The sequence below is a fragment of the Myodes glareolus genome, chromosome 18 (assembly GCF_982192425.1).
Source record: "Myodes glareolus chromosome 18, mMyoGla1.1, whole genome shotgun sequence".
Lineage (NCBI taxonomy): Eukaryota > Metazoa > Chordata > Mammalia > Rodentia > Cricetidae > Myodes > Myodes glareolus.
In genome coordinates, this window is record NC_142043.1 from 72,111,921 (window position 1) to 72,126,125 (window position 14,205).

Consider the following 14,205-nt stretch of genomic DNA (forward strand, 5'->3'; position numbering starts at 1 on the left):
CAGATCTCTCGGCAGCGCTCAGTCCCCGCCCGCCCGTGTGCGTGAGCACCCCTTGTCCCCTCCATCCTACCTCTACTCCCTCCCGCGCCATGGGCGGTCTAGGGAGGGGCCGGGATCCGGGGCGGCTCCCGGGGCTCGGGTTGTGGGAGGCGCCCTCTCCCGGTCTCCCCCTCCCTTCCCCCCGCCCCGTCTTCCCCTGCACCCTCCTTCCTCCCTCCGCCCGAGAGCTTCCCCGGTCCCCGGCGCCGCCTCTTTCCCTCCCGGCTCCGCGCTTTCGCGGCCGCCGTCGCCCCGGGGAAGGAGAGACGGGGGTGGGGTTTGCGGGTAGTGAGAAAGAAGGGGAGAGACCCCGGCTGGCTGGAGCCCGGATTCCTAGGGAAGAAGGACAGGGGGAGGGGAAGCTGGAGGACCGGGAGGGAGAACGGGGAGCAGCGGCCGGGCCTGGGGCCTTGAGGCCCGGGGAGAGCCGGGGAGCGGGACCGGGCGCCGAGGTAAGAGCAGGGCCCCAGGAACAGGGCTTGGAGAGGGGCGCGCAGGGAGGCCGGTGGACGCAGGGCAGGGCCGGGGTTTGGGGTCGGGTGTAAGTGGCAAGCGATGGGGCAGCGGACCCCAGAGCGTGGGTAAGCTGGGCTAGCGCTAGCCACTGGGGCGGCGGAGAGGAGGTGGAGAGAGGTGGAGTCCCGGGAGGGTGGGGGGCCGAGGGAGGCCGGAGGAGGGTGGGGACAGGCGCTCTCTCCTCCTCTCCCCCTAGCCCGTGCGGCTCCGCCCCCGCCTCCTCCGCGGGGCGCCCTCCGCGTCCCGAACCGGGCGGTCGGAGGCTGTGAGGCGCGCAGAGCGAGGTCTGTCTGTCGGCTGGTCCAGGCCGCTGCCGGCGGGCTCCGCCGTGCTCTCACGGCCGCCGTTTCCTCAGATGCTGCTGCTGCTGCTGGTGCCTCTCTTCCTCCGCCCCCTGGGCGCAGGCGGGGCACAGACCCCCAACGCCACCTCGGAAGGTGCACCCTCCTCCGGCGCCCCGGACCTCTTCCACCCTCTAGTCCCTTTCCCTGCACGTCTCCTTTCCTCATCACTCCCGCGTCAGAACCCCACCCCCACTGCCTGGCAGCCACTTCACTACTCCTCACCTCTTTTCTGTCACCCCGCATCACCACCAGCACCCATTTCCTCTGCTTCACGTTGCTACACTACACCTCTTTTCTGTGACCCCAAATTATCTTCTCAGCCCCACCTCCCTTTCCGGGCCCCACATTACTACAGCGCCCCCCTTCCGTGGTCCACTTCATTGCTCAGATGGGCTTGTCTGGTCCTCTTCTCATTCAGCTCCGATATCTTTCTTTAGCCCTATTCCCCCATTGTAACCACCGAACATTATAGCCCTTACGATTTCTTCTTAGCTATTTTTCTCCATTACACTCTACCGGTGGAATCTCGCATTAGCCCTAACCCATGACTCTGGGTTTTACAGCTCGGGGTTCTTAACTGTTCCCACTCCTACCTTCTCCCCTCCCCCCCAACCCCCACTGGGTTTCTGCCCCATCCTGGGCCCTACCATTGACCACACCCTGCTCTTCCTCCTTTCACTGCGGCGCTGCCTTCCCGCTCCCACGGTTCCCCTGTGCCTCCCCACTCCCTCTCAGGTTGCCAGATCATACACCCGCCCTGGGAAGGGGGCATCAGGTATCGCGGCCTGACTCGCGACCAGGTGAAGGCCATCAACTTCCTGCCGGTGGACTATGAGATTGAATATGTGTGCCGGGGGGAGCGCGAGGTGGTGGGGCCCAAGGTGCGCAAGTGCCTGGCCAACGGCTCCTGGACGGATATGGACACACCCAGCCGCTGTGGTGAGTAGCCTGGGAAGCGCCCCCCTCCCCACTTCAGGTCGTTCCTTCCCCAAGTTGCAAACCAACCATAGTTATTTTGCAAGTCAGCAGTTTAAATACGGTGGAAACAAATTCACAAATACATTTAATGAATGAGTACTATGTAGGAGGAGGGGTGTTGCTGTGAGCAGTTAGTGGGAGGAAGCAAGCCAGCAGCCAGCACATTCACTTTATCCTCTATTAGGGTACTGATCGTTGGATGAAATAACTTTGATTTTTCATCTGAGTTCTTTGAGGATCATTAGTGAAGTTTTTTTTTAAGTTATAAAACGATTTCATTACATTTTCTGACATTTTTGTCTTCAACTTAATGACCATATAAGCCAGTTTTGTAGTATATGGACCAGCCATAGTAAGAAAAGCAACCTGATCATGCATCCAAATTTACATACATCTACACATTTCAAAGGCAGAGAACTACCCACTTTACGGTGCTGTGAGCAATTCCTATTTTGTGTGCTTATAGCTCCATCTTGGGTTCCTACAATAGAATTGCTGGTTTTTTTTTTTTTTTCTGATAGGAATGTGGATACAGGGACTAGGGAGAAAGGGAGAGGTAGGGAGGCATAGCCCTTGTACACCTGGTTTCCTGTAGAGCAGGGCACTTGTGAACCCAGACCCAAGCCTGAGTTCCCTGTACTCCCAAGGGGAAGTCCTCTACAACTTGCCTTTCTTATTTTCCTGTTTCTCTACAGTCCGAATCTGCTCCAAGTCTTATTTGACCCTGGAAAATGGGAAGGTTTTCCTGACGGGTGGGGACCTCCCAGCTCTGGATGGAGCCCGGGTGGATTTCCGATGTGACCCCGACTTCCATCTGGTGGGCAGCTCCCGGAGCATCTGTAGTCAGGGCCAGTGGAGCACCCCCAAGCCCCACTGCCAGGGTGAGGGGAACAGCTGCCTGCCTGCAGCTGATGAGATTGCTTGCACTAGAATGGGAGTGGGGTGGGAATGTATAGAGGGGAAGGAAGGATGGGTGTTAGGAAGAATTCTGGGGGGACTTTTGAAAGACAGAGGTGAAAGCCCAACTCTCCACCATGCACCTGCCTCAGACTTAATCCCACAATCCTTTGTACTCACTTTGCTGGGCTTCCCTCCACTCCGTTTTTCTTTAGTGTGTTCTTCCTGCTTTCAAGTCCTGGGCCTTTTGTTTTCTCTTTTTCTTCATGAATGTCACCCTCCCTCACCTTCTTAAAGTTTAATGACTCAGATTTTTCTCCTGGAAAACCCACCCCCTTTCTGTAGACTTAGAACACCCTATGTATCACTCTTCTAGAATTGATCCTTCATTATTCATTCTATAATGGAATTACTGTAAATATTCAGAATTAAATCGTACATTACATTTAGACAAAAATAACCGGTGAGATCTGGAATTGGAAACATATGGAAGAGGCAAAAACGGGGACAGAATGATTAAATAATAAGGACAACTCAAGGGCAGATGGGAAGACTATGGGCCTCGTTTTTACCTTTTACAACCTTGGTCATTCCTTGAGGAAATAATTGCTTTTGTGATTGCCACCTCTTTGCCCTACTCTTTGTCTATTTCTGCAAACATCTCCCTTTTCTGGGCACCCAAACTCTTGTATATTGTCTTCTCTCCTGGAATGAAAATTAAGCTTCAGGGTTCCTCAGTTTTGACTAAGCCCCTGTTTTGAGCTTTTAGGAATGTGTTTATACGCTAGGCAACTTTTGGAGAATTTTCTAAATTAAGGTATTTAAATAGCAATCATTTAAAACCAATTGTACTTGTAGTTTTTTTTTTCTTGAAGAGACTAAGATGTTTATAACATTCAAACTCTACAAAACAAGCTATACCCCGACCTTCTTTACTTGCTGGCACAAATTCTGTTGTCCTTTGAAAAATAAAGAAAACACCAAGTCCTGACCCCCAGCCCCGCCTTGCTCTTATCCCCAGGCACCCTTCCCTCAACGCAGTCTTCGCTCCGCATGAACAGGTGTGGGAGGGGGCTGGGGATCAGGCCTGGGAAGCTGGGCGCCACTGGTAACTCTTCTCTGATCCCCGTCTTTCCTGCTGCCAGTGAATCGAACGCCACACTCAGGTGAGATCAGACACCCTTCCCACGTGCACTGCCGCCCCCATCCCTTAACTTCACCCTCCACCAGCAGGATTTCCTTCCCTAGGTTGTGGGTGTCTTATTATTCATCTTCCCAAACCCATTCTAGTTTGCGGCCTCGCCTTCCTCTCCCTACCTGTTTCTTGCCGCCAAATCGTGGTTTTCCGCGGGTCGGGCTCCCTCCCATCTCCCCGCTTGGCCATGCTCTTCGGGCTTGCGCTCCTCTAGGACTCAGCTTCCAAGCGCGAAGCCCAGTAGGGGGCAGCTGTGTGCCGGTGATCCCAGGTCTCTCCATCGTGGGGTTCCTTCAGACCTCGGGGACCTATTCCTGCCACCCACTACCTAGGTTTTACCGGCGAGATTCCAGGGGCCCAGCTCACCGGTCCCACCCATGCGAGGCCTCGCATCCTCCGTAGACCCTTTCTCTCATCATCCTTCCTCAAGCCTTCCCTCAGCCACACTACCATTCCCCTAATGCTCACTTCTGGATCCCTGACCTCACTTTCTCAACCCGTATCTGTCTGCAAAACCTTTCTCATCACTCTCGGTCTTCCCACCCTTAGTCCTTCGCTCCATCTCCCCACAGCCCCCTTTAAGAACTGTCACCAGCCCCTCCTATCCAACCCACTCTCGTTTCTCATCTTTGCTCTGTGCTTAGCCTCTCACATTCCAAATCCTGTCGGTCTCCTCCCCTCCAGTCTCCTTCGGCGGAGGAGACCCCTCCCTTCCTTGCTCTCTCCCTCCTCTCCCCTCCCCTCTCCTCCCCTCCCCTCCCCTCCGGGCCTTGGTGCTGGCTCCTATCCCCGCCCCCAGCCCGTGACGTCAAGGCCCCCCCTCCTAGCTCCTCTTCTCCCTCCTCCCTTCTGTCGGTCGGTCAGTCGGCGAGGAGAGTCCGCGGTGGCGGGAGCGAGCGCCGCCTGGCCCTAGGAAGCCCACGTCTCTGCCTTCCCGGGGCTTTGGCCCCCTCCTCCCCATGAGATCTGGGATGGAGGCGCCTCCCCGACGCCCTCCCAGCAGCCTTTCCCAGAAGAAGTGTCCCCCCTGAGCTGCCCCCACCCCAAGGAGGCCGCCCCCGCCCCTCCTCGCCATGGGTCCGGGGGGCCCCTGTCTCCCGGTAGGGTGGCCGCTGCCGCTTCTTCTGGTGATGGCGGCTGGGGTGGCTTCGGTGTGGGCCTCCCACTCCCCCCATCTCCCGCGGCCTCACCCGAGGGTCCCCCCGCACCCCTCCTCAGAACGGCGTGCAGTGTACATCGGGGCGCTGTTTCCCATGAGCGGGGGCTGGCCGGGGGGCCAGGCCTGCCAACCCGCGGTGGAGATGGCGCTGGAGGACGTTAACAGCCGCAGGGACATCTTGCCGGACTACGAGCTCAAGCTTATCCACCACGACAGCAAGGTAGTCGGGGTGAGGGACAGAGTGGCTGGGGTAGTGGGAGGCCAGGGCTGTGAAGCCTCTTTGGGATTGCGAAGCAGACCCCTCTCGAGTGTGAATGGCTGGAGACGCGCAGGAAGTACAGGAGCTTAGGGGTGTCTCAGTGGCTCTCAAGGCCGACTCTCTTGCAGGCAGTAGGAGATTCGCAGAACTGGTAGGGGGTCTTAGTTACTCATCCTTTGGAGTAAACTGTCCCTGGCCAGGTTTGGGGGCTGGAAGGAACGTCAGAGCTGGGCAGCTGGCTCAGGGGTTTACATTTACCATGGTAACAAGGTAAATCTTGGCGTAGGTTGGGGCTTAAAGGAATAGGAGGAGAAGGGGGAGGATTTTGAGGGACAAGAGGGTTCCACTTTATCAAAACAAACAGCAAGGTAGGGCTGCATGACTCCTCATCTACCTTGTGGGGGATTCCTGTGAGAATGTGTGGCCTACGGCTCTGGGAAAGACTAATCATAGTCAAGAGGTGGGCTTAGGCACGGGGAGAGTGTGTTGGGGTCCATAAGGAGTCCCTACAGCAGCATTGGGGGTGCAGAGTCAGTGTTCAGGGAGATCAGAAAAGAATGGAGAAGGGAGGGGGTGGGGAGGAGGGTGGGGACAGTGAAGAACCCTGGGCCTCCTGTGGAACTTGGAGTTCTGTGTTTATTATCATGGCCTAGTGGGTTTGAAAAGAGAAATAGCCCATAGGGTTGGGAAAAGGATCGAGGGGAGAGGATCATGGTGAAGAAATTTTGGTGTTAGAGATGGGTCTATAATAAGATTTCTTTACCAGGTTTCTCCCTAAGTGGGAACTGACAGGACAGAAGGAAGGAGGTTTGGGTCCTTTCAGACTTGTGACTCCAGAGACTTGAGATCAGGGAAAACAGTTCAGGTGGGAGGTTTGGCCATTTTATTCTTGGGGTGTGTGGAACATTGGTATGTACCTAAAAATAGACATGGACCTCCAAAGGGGGCAGAAATGAGCCTGCAAGCAGAATGCTAGGGGATGGGTTGGTAGGGGCTTGGAGAGAAAGCTTATAATTCCTCGGACTGTTGCCTTCTCTGTGGGTCTCAAGTATCAACAAACAAGAATTTCCATTCGTTTAAAACACTAGTTCAAGCTCCTTAGTCAGGAACGAATCCCACGTAGTATATCTTCGTTTTCATCCACAGAAATCCTGTCTAGAAAATGCCTGCCTGCGGCTTACCCCAGGATGCCCATGGGAAGAATGGCAGGGCGCAGGGAAAAAATGACATGTGAGGGTAGGGAGGCAGGAAGAGAGAGGGTCTTGATCTCTTTAGAGAGCAAGGCAGATAATTGGCCGTGAGGGGGAACTAGAAAGAGACAGGGATGGAGCAGGCTTTGGGATGGGGCATGGCAGGAAGACAGGGGGGTCTGGGGTAGGGGGCTAGGAGGAGGCAGAAGTAAGGAGGGGGTGTGGCAGAGGACAGGTCTAGGCCCTTGGTGGTTGGTAAGAGGGGAACCCCGTGGAGGGGGACTTTGCAGTGGTGAGTGTGGTGCAGAGGGGAGTATGTAAGAACAGGAAGGGAAGAAATGAAGCAGGCAATGGCACACACATTGGGCCACACATGCCCTGCTTTATGTAACTGTAGGTTTCTGAATACCCTTATTGTTCATATTAAGTAATTTCTTCAGACAAACGGCAGAGGGACACTCATGGGGCTGGGAGAAGCTGGGGGCAGTCTCTGTTCTAATGTAAGTTGGGAAGGACCTCATAATGGTTAAAAAAAAAATTGTAAAGATGCTAAGTAGGAGACATGGAAGTGTTCCAAACCTACAGGTGAGCACTGCCCTTGACAGGGTGAGAGAGCAGAGCAGCTCGCAATTCACAGTGCAGTTTTTTTTGGGGGGGGGTACTCAGATTTGCCAGCTCCCCCTGGCTCCCTGGGCTTCATGTCTCCAACTTCCCACAGTGCCTCAAATGTCAAGCCTCAGTGGGGAGCAAGCAGACCCCAGGTGCCTTCTTTATTTCCTTTCTAACCCCTTCCGCTAAGTTCACTCTCTCCAGTCCCCTGTGACCCTGTGCTCTGACTCCCCACTGGTGGCCATTTCTTCTCCACTTCTTTTGGGGGCTCCAGCAGCTTCTGAAATGTCATACTTCAGCAGGAGGGGAACAGACAGTGGGGGACCCACGGCTGGTCCTTCCTCCCCCATATTTTCCTCCTACCTTTCTTTTGCTCTCCAGCTTTCCTGGTGTGTCTCTTTCAGGCACCTCTAATATCACAGGCTTGTGGAGAGTTCCATTCTATTTATTTTCCTCATTTTAGAGTCTTCCTCAACCCCCCCCCCTTTTCTAATTGACTTGTCAAATGTCAGGGCACAGCAGGAAAGGATGGGGTGCTGAGCAGATCCCCTACTGATCTTGTTCCTATTCTCTCAAATTGAAGGTGAAAATTTCATTAAGAAAGCTGTCTGGGGATCTGGGATGTGTGTGTTCCTGCAGACTTTCTGGGCAGATGTGCAGAGCCTGTAAACATGGGATGGAGGTGGGGGAACAGAGATGACCAAAGAGAATAGGTTTAGGGATGATTGAGGATGAACAGAAAAGGGGGAGGGTAGAATGGGCATTGGTGTGGAAGGGAGACCGTGCCATAGTGGGTAGGGCTAAGGTTCCAAATGGGAGACAAGAGAAGGAAGTTCAATGAAAGAGGGAAAACTAGAAACTTGAGAGGAAGTAGAAGGTGTTGAAAATGATGGAAGTGAGTAATTGAGAAAGGCGCTAGGTTGTCCAAGATAGTAGGCGTTGCAAGATGTGTGTGTCTGTGTAGGGGTAGGGGGACTGGGAGCCAGCTTCATTTCCTCCTCCTCCCTTCAGTGTGACCCAGGACAAGCCACCAAGTACTTGTATGAACTGCTCTACAATGACCCCATCAAGATCATCCTCATGCCAGGCTGCAGCTCTGTGTCCACACTTGTAGCCGAGGCTGCCCGGATGTGGAATCTCATTGTGGTATGCAAGGTGATGGGAGGGAGGGTCTCCTTTTGGGCTATGTTAAGTAGAGGGATTGTGGTTGTGTTTAAGACTAGAGAGAGACCCACTGCCAGGACTCGGCCAGCGGAGAATCTGAGCTGGTTCACCTTCTAGTAGCAGCTGTGGGGGATCCATGATGAGGATCGGTGTGTGTGTGTTCTTGAACATCGCTTTTCCTAGGACAAAGGTGGGGAAGTTTGGAGAGTTGGGAGGAAAATGCAAGCCAAGAAAGGGCTAAAGACACTCCTGGCAGCCCCCGTTTTCATGGACACTTCCCATCCCTCTGCCTCAGCTCTCATATGGCTCCAGCTCACCAGCCCTGTCAAACCGGCAGCGTTTTCCAACGTTCTTTCGAACACATCCATCGGCCACACTCCACAATCCCACCCGGGTGAAACTCTTTGAAAAGTGGGGCTGGAAGAAGATTGCCACCATCCAGCAGACCACAGAGGTCTTCACCTCAGTGAGTCCAGACATGGGGTGGGACGTGAGGTCCCAGGGGCATCTGCTCTGTTGTGGGAGATCTGGATGATTTCTCAAAAGTGAACACATTCCAAGTGGGCGAAGTGCTTGTTCTTTCTGTAGCCTGGGGAACACATGAGTTGGATTTTTTGGAATTCTCGCCATCATTTTGTTTTGTTCCCCAGACAGGATTCTGCTTTATGAAAGTCAGTTTAATTCCGAGTTGAGATGAGAGGGAATATGAACTAGGGAGGGAGTGGGTTCCAGTGCCTTCAAGGGTGGACGGTGTTTGGCAGCTGAGTGTGGAGCTACTGGATGGGGTGGGAAAGAAGAGGATGAAGGCACAGGTGGACAAATAAGAGACACATGACAAAGGTGTGGGTTTGGTAGTTGACACGGAGAGATGCTCATAGATAATTTGAAGAGAGACAGCGAGTTTGCAGAGGTGGAGAGGAAATGCAGGGCTCCACACTACAAGGAAGGAGCCTGATTATTCTCTTTGGGTTTTCTATGAACTCATTATGTTCAGTGACCCTTTAATCCTCCCTTCCCACTTTTTCTCAGTGACTCAGTCCATTTTTCCTGTGATCCTTTTGTCTGTCTTCCCACTTGCCTCTTGAGTTGGCATCATTCTGTCTATTTTGGACCCTGCCCTGCTTTTTTCTGTTTTCTCTAATTTCTTCTCAGTGTCATGAGTGGGGTGGAGGCAGTGTCCCTGGATACAGACCCTGAGGAAGGGCTCATCATGCATTCTTTCCTCGTGGGGCCCAGGGGCTGTTGGAATAAGGCCTTTGCTGTACGTTTATAGCCAGTTCTTACACATGAGCTCTGCTCTATCCTGTATGCTGTACCCCATCTCCCTCCTTTCTTATTCCCACCCAAGACACTGGATGATCTCGAGGAACGGGTGAAAGAGGCTGGGATTGAGATCACCTTCCGCCAGAGTTTCTTCTCAGATCCAGCTGTGCCTGTTAAAAACCTGAAGGTGGGCGAGCAGGGGTGGTGGGCTCCACCTGCCAAGGGGTCGTTGTGGGAGGTGGTCAGCTGGAAAGGAGGGTCTGGAAGAGACAGTTGTTCATTCGGTGAGGCAGCCGAGTCTCCTGGGAAGGTTTAGTTCCATCTCCAGTTGACATTTATCCACTGCCCATTGAACATTTTTTTTTTTTTTTTTTTCACTAAGCAGTTGGAGCTGGGAAATCAACGCTTCAAAAGCACTGGCTTAACCCTCGGGCGCTTTCAGCACCCCTGAGGCGCTCTGTTTCTGTTTTATAGCGTCAAGATGCTCGGATCATCGTGGGACTTTTCTATGAGACTGAAGCCCGGAAAGTTTTTTGTGAGGTGGAGATGCAATCTGGAGCCGGGAGGGGCTGGAGGGCTCTCTATGGTGGTTTTCTCGTGGGTTGATGGCAGATAACCTGAGGTGATAATGAATACCAGGCCTGTCTGTTGGCTCTGACTCCACCACTTGTCTACATTTAAGCATGCACATACATTTCCTCGTTTTTCTCTTTTGTGTTTTAATGGAGGCATCTTGTTGAGCCTTCCCTGTGATTTGAAGATTTCGACAAATATATTATTAAATTTTTAGGTTAGCATAGAAAGTAATAGGTTTCAGTGAAAATTAAAAAGCAAAGTTCTGTTTTTTGATTCTCAGGAGGCTAAACAGTATCTAGAGAGATAACACCACCTCCCTCAGAACAAACCCAAACCTCAGACGCTTGCTTCCCCACTTTGAATGCAGGTCTATAAGGAACGGCTCTTTGGGAAGAAGTATGTCTGGTTCCTCATAGGGTGGTATGCTGACAATTGGTTCAAGACCTATGACCCGTCAATCAACTGTACAGTGGATGAGATGACTGAGGCGGTGGAGGGCCACATCACCACTGAGATCGTCATGCTGAACCCTGCCAACACCCGAAGCATTTCCAACATGGTGAGGGTGGGGGCCTGGAAACTGGCACCGGGTGGAAGGGTCTGTGGGAGCATCGGAGGGGAGAGGAAGGGAGGGCAGCAGTGGAGTCCGGTGGCAGAAAGGGGCCTGTGCCCATATTGGACTTGTTTGCGTCCTGTTTCGTTAGTTCTGCCTGTGCTGTGATTTTCTTGGGCAAGAGAGGAAAATAGTGGCATGTACAGTAGGTTTCTGACAAGTGGAAGGGCTGTTACCATGGAGACAAGGAGCAGTTGGTGAGAAGCCAAGTGAGGGAGAGGCGTTAATGGTAATATAGAAGCTTGTACGTACACCAAAGGCACACCTTTTCCAGAGAGCTTCTCTTGGCACAGATGTGTTTTTATGTATTATTATTGTTTTTATTTATTATTTGTGTGTGTGACATATTAGTACCTCAGAGAGTTGCTTAATATTCACTTCCTTTTTTTTTTTTTCTTGAGAGAATCTCTCTTTGTACCTCTGGGTGTCCAGAACTTGCTCGTGATGGCCTCAGACTCACAGAGATCTCCCTGCCTCTGGCCTCCCGAGTACTTGGAGTAAAGGCATGTGCTAGCATATCTGGCTTTGATATTCACTTTTTATTTACTTATTTATTTAGGTTTTTCAAGCCAAGGTTTCTCTGTGTAGCCTTGTCTGTCCTGGAACTTTCTGTAGACTAGGCTGGCCAAGGAGATTCTCCTGCCTCTGCCTTCTGAGTGCTGGGATTAAAAGGGTGCACCACCACTGCCCACTGTTAATGTTCACTTTGATTGATGTGAAATTAGTTTTTAATATTAGTTTTATAATTTTTTAAAAGATTTTGGATGTAAATGAGACTTCAGAAACCCTTTAACCCCAGATAATTTTCTAGTGATAGTACTTGAAGCTGGAAGGTATTCTTTCTTGATTTGGGAGGACCGGGGTAGCCGTGTGTGTCGAGCCTTGAGTGGGAGTGGGTGTGGGTATGTGTGGAAGAGACCCTTTCTGTGTATAGCACCGTACCCCACAGTGCAGGGATCTTGATAGGTCAGTGGGGTAACCTGTATGTCTGCGTATTATACCTGATGTAACTCCAGCTGCAAAATATCTAGTTTCAGAGAGGTGAGTTAATGAAGCTTTTAATAATGGTTAATTTTATGAGGAAAATCAAGATATGCTCTATGTAATTTCAGGATCTTAACATCAATACTGTAAACTAGATTTGTTAATTGTATCTTTTGAGCTAGAGAATTAGAACCAGGGAGGTTTAGTGACTTGTCCTGGGATCCTGTATCTCCTAGTGCTCTCGTTGTGTTGAACTCCAACCTGCTCTGCCCCATCATTTCCCACGGAAAAACACAAAGCCTGGCCAAGGCCTTTACACCTTTATGTGCAAATACTGTGCAGATAATGGTAGTGTTTTAGCAAAGGAAAAATGAGATTTTACAATCTACTTCTGGCAGTAGATTGTGGTAAAGCGCGGGCTGCCACAGGCATTCTGCTTTAAACTGTGCTCTGAAATGTTCTAAGGGATTGCTGTGTTTAATTTATCTTCATTAAAAATTACAGCAAAGAAACACTGGTCAACCACTTCCCTGTACAGGACAAGAAAGCTGAGTCGTTTTCTGGGACCCTGCATGGTGGAGCAGGTTACCAAAGTCAGAAAGGTTTATTAGTGTCCTAAGTCCACAGCCTGCCACCCTAGGACTCTGCCTGACACTGAGGAGAGAGAAGGAACTGACGAGAGCCTAGCGTTGGTGGGGATCTTGGGTCTTGGGGTAGAATGTTGGGAACAGAGGTCCTTTCTGGTTTTCCGTTTTCAGAGAAGGTACGTTTTTTCAAAGGCACACAGAACCTTCTTGAATCCTCAGCTAAAAGCGTCACATGGAAAACCCTAGATTTTTCAATAGAGGAGAAAAGCAGCTTTTCCAAGTGACTAGGAAGATTATAGGTGAGTCAAACAGCATCGAAAGAAGTGGATCAGGGCAAGGGGTGGGCTGAGGGGTGGAGTGGGACCTTAGAGGCATAGAGAAACAGCACCGTTGTCTTCATCCCACATGGCCTCAGGTGTGTTTGGATCAGTTCCCAGATTTCCATCAGAACCACCTGGAAAACTAGGTTAGTACCTAGGTGACAGAACCTTTTCTGTAGATCTGGGATGGGACCTGGGGGTTTTGTGTCTGGAGTTTCTGATGCTGCTGATCCAGTCACCCATGAGAACTATAGGGCAGTGGTTTTCAAAAGAGGCTGCAAAATGTCTGGAGGGTGAGGACGAGGGCACCTCTAAACATTCTGTGATGCATGGTTCAGCCCCCAGCAACATGACTGCCCTGCTAAGGATGTCAATAGCATGGGGGCGGGGGTTGAGAAACCCTGGTTTTAGAGAAAGAATTTTAAGCACCATGTCTGGGAAATGTTGAATTTGAGGTTAGCCTGAGCTACAGGTGTAATGCCATATGTATCCAACCCTACACCCTCCACCAAGGAAGAAAGAAAGAGAGGGAGAGAGGGAGGGGGGAAGAGAGAACCATAATCTTTGCCGACTCAAGGGGAAGGATTGTTTTGCCATGATTTTTGGTGTTGCTCTTCTTGGCTAGCTGTGCTGTCCTGAGTGAGCTGAGAAGCAGGATAATACCATGCTGAGCGGATTAATCCCTTCCCAATATGGTGATTCTCTGATGTAATCTTTACTTTGAACTGAGGATTGGCTAGACCTGAAAGCTGAAGGACTAACTGCTCAGAAAGTGTTCGCTCTCTCTCTGTTGTCTGTGAGCACTTGTACCTGCATCGGCTTTCAGCGCAGAAGTACCTCAGGGTACCGCACAATAAGCTCAGCCATTGGTGCCAGACACCCTGGGCTGGAATCCCAGCATTGCCACTTGCTATAGTGTAACTTTAGGCAAGTTACAGGATCCTGCGCCTTTGTTTCCTTATCTCTAAAACAGATACAATAATAGAGCCCATTCATTGAAATGTTTGAGGATTAAATACATCGATCTTTGTGCCTGGAAGAAAAGTAAGGACTATACAAATGTTAGCTATCACCGTCACCCCACCACCCCTTCCCAGCATCATCACCATTTAGGTTACCATCATCATCAGTCTCTTTTTCCTCCTCCTGGATATAGAGGGATGGTGTTAAGGAAACATTAGAACAAACAGGGTAAGAGGATTTGCTGATTTGGAAATATGTAGTTTACTTTTTTGTCTTATGCACTGAAGAGTGTGGGAGTGTGAGGAAAAAGTGAGCTTAGTTTTGTATCTTGTTTTTTCTTCTTCTGTCTTTATTTTATGTTATTATTTATGTTTGTTTGAGTATGTGCATAGAGATGCCTGTGGAGGCCAGAGGTATCAGATCTCCTGGAGCTGGAGTTACACGGATCCTGAGCAATAGCATCTGGACTCATGACCGCAGATCCATTTCTCCAGCCCATCCCCCTTTCCTTTTGTTTTGAGATGAGAGTCTCACTATGTGGTAGCTCTG

The 14,205-nt window shown here is 51.2% G+C and overlaps 1 protein-coding gene across 1 annotated transcript in view; it reads left to right on the top strand.

The window, feature by feature from the left end:
* The first annotated feature begins 357 nt into the window (after nucleotides 1-357).
* The window catches only part of Gabbr1 (gamma-aminobutyric acid type B receptor subunit 1), a 28,793-nt gene continuing 14,945 nt past the window's right edge, over nucleotides 358-14,205 (top strand). Inside the window, exons 1-11 of the mRNA XM_087898682.1 lie at nucleotides 358-491; nucleotides 752-992; nucleotides 1,635-1,838; nucleotides 2,573-2,758; nucleotides 3,920-3,940; nucleotides 5,188-5,348; nucleotides 8,198-8,332; nucleotides 8,646-8,816; nucleotides 9,699-9,800; nucleotides 10,088-10,153; nucleotides 10,557-10,748. Coding sequence (XP_087754808.1) covers nucleotides 911-992; nucleotides 1,635-1,838; nucleotides 2,573-2,758; nucleotides 3,920-3,940; nucleotides 5,188-5,348; nucleotides 8,198-8,332; nucleotides 8,646-8,816; nucleotides 9,699-9,800; nucleotides 10,088-10,153; nucleotides 10,557-10,748 — 1,320 coding nt within the window. The 5' untranslated portion in view covers nucleotides 358-491; nucleotides 752-910. The remainder of the gene's footprint in view (nucleotides 492-751; nucleotides 993-1,634; nucleotides 1,839-2,572; nucleotides 2,759-3,919; nucleotides 3,941-5,187; nucleotides 5,349-8,197; nucleotides 8,333-8,645; nucleotides 8,817-9,698; nucleotides 9,801-10,087; nucleotides 10,154-10,556; nucleotides 10,749-14,205) is intronic.